The 5,279-nt window shown below is 40.2% G+C and overlaps 1 protein-coding gene across 1 annotated transcript in view; it reads right to left on the bottom strand.

Moving 5' to 3' along the window:
- ncam2 (neural cell adhesion molecule 2) overlaps positions 1–5,279 on the bottom strand; it is a gene marked incomplete in the record, with an annotated part of 567,846 nt that overhangs the window by 46,727 nt on the left and 515,840 nt on the right. Inside the window, 3 exon segments of the mRNA XM_014017495.1 lie at positions 536–710; positions 3,659–3,780; positions 4,633–4,752. Of these exon segments, the coding sequence (XP_013872949.1) occupies positions 536–710; positions 3,659–3,780; positions 4,633–4,752 (417 nt within the window).

Below are 5,279 nucleotides of genomic sequence, written 5' to 3'. Positions count from 1 at the left end.
CTTGATTTGACTCAATTTTTTTCTTATTTCAATAATCTTACCAAGTAAAATTTTCTTACTCCATTGGCAGAAACTTTTGACTTAATTTGAGTCAAATTTTCAGACTAACAAGACAAATAATCTTACACATTCTGAAAACAAGATGATTATTCTTACACAATCAGTTCTTGTTTAGTAAATCAGTCTCAAATCAAGAAGACTTTTTGGCTGGATATAATATTTTAAAACAGTAAGATGGACAGTTTTTGCAGTGTAGTGGATGTTGAAGAATGTTTTAGACCAGCTTTTAAAAAGGGAAGGAGGAAGAAAAGAGAAATCAGGAACAGACATTCATGTATCCAATGACAGCAGCCTCATCTGATTCTGTGACATGAGGTTTGCTTTCAGTCACCTGGAGCAGCTTCATATTTGATATCACTCCTTTCCACACAAGACGTTAAAAAAAATCCCTTCAGTCTCAAAAAGGCATTCAGCAGCAGTGTAAGAAAGACAGGAACTGAAAGCAAACACAATGTTACGTTTATCAGTCTCCTACCTGTAATGTCAGGCTTCTGTGGCATGAAGAACTGATAGAAGGTTGGCTCTGACAGGCCCTTGACATTGCGCGCCGTGATTTCCACCTCGTATCTCGTGTTCCACTGCAGCGGCTGCAGCATGGCGTAGTCGTTCGCTCCCGGAACCAGCTTGGTCATCCACTGCTCCTCTTTGTCCTAAAAGAGAGAGAGAGAAAAAAAGATGGAGAAGTAAAACTGTTTTTCTTGTTTCTTTTTGGTGGGCGAGCATCAACGGAGGCCTCAGACTGGTGATTTATTTGATAAACTGTTTAACTTTGKGGAGGGTGGTTTAATCCAGGCATTCTGAAAAGCCACCTGCACGGGTAAAAATAACAACTCGRCTTCCTTTTTTCACTCGCCTCTCCGTCAAGTCTTCTGGAAACAAAAGGTTGGAAACTGAAATGTTGAGCTGAGAGCTGAACAACGAAAGAATGCCAAATGTACCGGCACCTTTTCCCGCTGCGGTTAGGAGTCTTTTACAAAAGAAAGGTCTGGATTGAAGGGTGCATGACGCCGATGTTGGTGCTCACATGAACTCCCCCGTGGTGCTCACTCATCCACAGAGCAGTTACGTGTTCCTGATGCCTGAGATTACTGGGTTGTGAAGCACTTTTCTCCAGTTCTGGCATCCTGCTTTGTCTCTATAAGCTGACCTCCTGTCCTGACTGTCTTTTCAGCAGCATGCCCCTCTGCTCCCTGAAATTACAACTACTTTAGTCTTCTGATGCCTGCTTGGACACATTAGGAGCAGGAAAATGCAGAAAAAATCCAATCTTTCAGGTCAGTGTCGTTTACAGTTCTCTGCTTCGTGGTCTTGTCTCAGCCCCTCTCCTTAGCCTGTCCTTTTAACACACACGTGCGAGTGCACACTGTGAGTAACTGTTGGTGCTCTTATAAAAATTCTGAGTGAAACGTGGTTTGAAAAACAGATATCCGCTCGCACAACATTATTCATTTAGCCGCCGACGCACCGACTCAACTCAGTCGCCAGCGACCGAATCAATCTAGTGAGTCATGCTCGCTGCTCCACTGGGAGGACAAAGCGTTCTCAGTGTTGCACGCTGCGCAGCGATTGTGTCGAATACAAAGAAAACTCTATCAGTTTCACTTATTTTCTCATGCGAGAGAAATAAAAAAAGGCACGCTTGAAAGTGTAAGAAAGCGCTTCTTGCAAACTGAGCACCTTTATGTAGATCTAATGAAAAGGTAGCCGTTGTGCTGACTGATTCATTTATTTTCAACGGATTGAATGAAATCTTCACCTCCGATGATTTGTCACTTTACGTTGGGTCTTCGCTCTCCCTGACGCAGAAACGCTTCAAGCTCTGGGTTTTATTTTCCAGCTTCAAATCTGGGTCACATACAGTATGACACAAATTCAGAATTTTTCAAGTGCAGTTTTATGGAAAATGTCCTTTTAGTTTGGTCTTTGAAAATAATTGTGATCTAGAAGGGTTAGGCAGTGGTGCAACTGCAGTCACATCCTGGGAGTAAGGTTGCCAGATCTAATCCCAGTCAGGGACCTTTCTGGGTGGAGTTTGCATGTTCTCTCTGTGCAGGCGTGAGTTTTCTACAGGTTCTCTGGTACAACTGGCCTRGGAACGTGACTTGAGTATTTCTTTCCGCTGAAGTTCACGCATATAACACTTGTATTGACCAGATTCCAAAAATGTTATATTTTGTGGGATGTATGGCTGAAATAAACGACCTAAAATGATTAGGGTAAAAAATGATCTGAAAATAAGAAATACATATTTCTGGGAAAATACATTTCCCCTGTAGGTTTACCGCAAAAATAACCTACAGTCCACAAAAAAAATTTTCTCGTSGAAAAACTACTAGACAACATAATTTACTGTATTTTTGTGTGAACTGTACATTTGAAGTAAACCACTCAAAATTATTTGGTTACTTGGTTATTCTTCTATGCATATTTACCAGTGTTCCTCTGGAAAAACTACTAATATATTTTCCAGTGTTTCGCCACAGGTAAAATAACTTAACCATTTTTAGTAGTTTACTTCAAATGTACAGCTCATTCACAAAATATATTTTAACCCACTAATGCAGGGCTATTCAACTGGCGGCCCGTGGGCCACATCCGGCCCGCGAGTGACCAAAGTTCGGCCCGCCAATTGGTTTATTCATCTCTTCAGCCCAAACCCCCGGTTTTCTACTTTAATTACTCTAAGTTGTTTTAGTTAAACATAGACATGTTTGGTATGTACAGAAATGTCAGAATCTTGGCTACAATCTGATATAAACCATTTCTATAAACACTCAAGACAGGTAATACTACAAGCAGTTGAAGATAAAACTATGAAAGTGAAAATAAAATTGGTTTAAAAATTTGGCAAGTCAGATGTCAAAATATTTGGTGGTAAATAACAGACATAATATGTTTCTTTTTTTGTTTGTTTTATCAGCACTACATTTATTAAATAGGGTTCTGTATGTTTTCATGATTAAAWACAGCAAAATAAACTATTTCAAATGTAACAGATCTTTGTAGTACTTGGTTTATTTACATAACAACTTTAATTGCTGGATGTTCGGCCCCTGAGTTGTTGGTCTGCATTAACTGTGGCCCCCGAAGCAGTTGAATAGCCCTGCACTATTGTCAGTGTAAGCATGTGTTTTGTTACAAGGGTTTTAATCTACTAAGTCAAAAAGAAGTTGCTTCCAATAACCCAGCAGATGTGGCGAGCCTCAGATATCCCAGCTTTCCACCAGCCTTGAACGCAGCACTACACGTGCTAATCTTCTCAAGCTTTCTCAATCACATGCGAGCTGATCTGTGTCATCATGCAATCATGTCCTGTCGAAGTTTGGGTACGCACAAATCTTTTTGAGATTAATTGATCCCACTACCAAACCATCTTCACTAGAGCTTCTAGAAAGAAATGGACCAAAAATAAAACCACTACAAGAGCCAGAATCTTCCAAGCAACTCATCACTAAATTTAAACAAAGGACAGTTTATATTATTTATAAAACAAACTTGGCTGCAATACAACCAGCAGGACACACTGACTTGTCTGGTCACACTGTTTAAAAGAAATGTAAGTACACATCTGGTTCATTTAAGTAAAAGAACTACTCACAGTTTTGTACTTGACTATATACTCCACAATGGGCATCCCTCCATCATCCTGCTTGACCAGTCCCAGTCGGTAGGCCTTTCCCATCCCTCTCTGCCCATGGACTGCTGGTGGGCTCGGCTCTCCTGAGGGGGGGACAAAATGAGGCAAAAAAATAATATCTAAAACATTCTGTTTGTGTGTTTCTGTAAAAGAACATCAATCCCAAAGAGGAGAGCAGGCTGCAACATGAGGAATACGAATGAAGTCAAGGCAAGACAAATTTTTAGTCTGAGTTAAGAGTCTAGTTTTGATTCACGTCAACAGGTTTTTCTTTATTTGCTGTATTTTTTTTTCTATTTTCTTCAACAAACATTAACAGTAGCAACACTTTTCCCATGGCCTTGGCTAGAGTTTCTGCAGTCCTACAAGAATAAATCAAATACCTATCATAAACTCCCTGCAGCACATAATTTTTAATGCCCTGGTTTTTTTTTACATGAAAACAAGATTTTGACAGAATCTATTCCAAGCCTTGATAATCTAAATTCACATCACTGAACTGGGGAAAGATGGCAGCTATCTCCAGTGTAAATATGCCAGGGTTGAGTAATATTGCAAATAGGCCTCATTCCACGGAGCTGCTGAAGCTCCGAATAGATTTTTAGAGGCCGTAATGCATTGCGTATGTATTTCTGTAACACATTTGCATATTTTTATTCAATCAAAACCCAAACATTTAACACATTTCTGCTGCCTGAGTTTATAAAATACATGACACTTTTTGGCTTCCTGAAACTCATCTGTTAACTGCTGGGATGTGCCAATAACTAACAGTTAACACAGTCCAAAGGCTGTAAAACCATTAGAGTGATAGATTAAAGTCATAATGACTGACTTTCATTTCGTAAATGCACATGAAGGATCCAAGTTGGGTTCTTATTTTGAAGTATGTGTCATAAAAGCGGTGGCTGAAGGTATATTGGGGACAGACTTACGGATGGGTAGAGTCTGGAAGGTCTCCGTGTGGCTGAACTCTCCCTGACCTTTTCCGTTGACAGCTGCCACTCGAACCTCGTACGTCGTGTTGGGCTCCAGTCCTGTCAGGACGACTGTGGCTGCACACACAGAAGACAAATGCTCCCGTTSGTTAGAAAAATATGAATCGATCGCACGAAGAGATGAACAAATTGCTCAAAAACAGGACTTTTTTTCATGGTTTCTCTGAACAATTTTTATTTTTTTACGATGTATAAAAGGTGAAAGAGTAAGGAAGATACACAATTTTGTGTTTGCATTGATGTGCTGAAAAATATATCATGAATTCATTGTTCTCTATCAAAGTGTCCAATATCAGTTTTGCAAAGGATCAGATGATTGTGGCAGAGACACCATGCCAAACCTCAAAGTGTTGTGAGCTTTGCACTGACAGAAAAAAAAGGATGTTGTGGGGGGTTTTATGGTCCACAGTATGCATTACATGTTACTTTAACACTTTGTCACATTGTCCTCTGCCAAATTGAACCTTGACTTCCTTCAAACCCAGGAGTTGTCACTTTTGGCATTTTTGCATTGTAAAGGGCTCGACACACGGGAGGCGACGTCGCTCGCTCTCCATTCATTTCCTATGGAGTCTGTGCGGTGA

The sequence above is a fragment of the Austrofundulus limnaeus genome, unplaced genomic scaffold (assembly GCF_001266775.1).
Source record: "Austrofundulus limnaeus strain Quisiro unplaced genomic scaffold, Austrofundulus_limnaeus-1.0 Scaffold170, whole genome shotgun sequence".
Classification (NCBI taxonomy): Eukaryota; Metazoa; Chordata; class Actinopteri; order Cyprinodontiformes; family Rivulidae; genus Austrofundulus; species Austrofundulus limnaeus.
The sequence above is the reverse complement of the archived record's forward strand: the minus strand, read 5'-3'. Positions and strand labels throughout refer to the sequence as shown.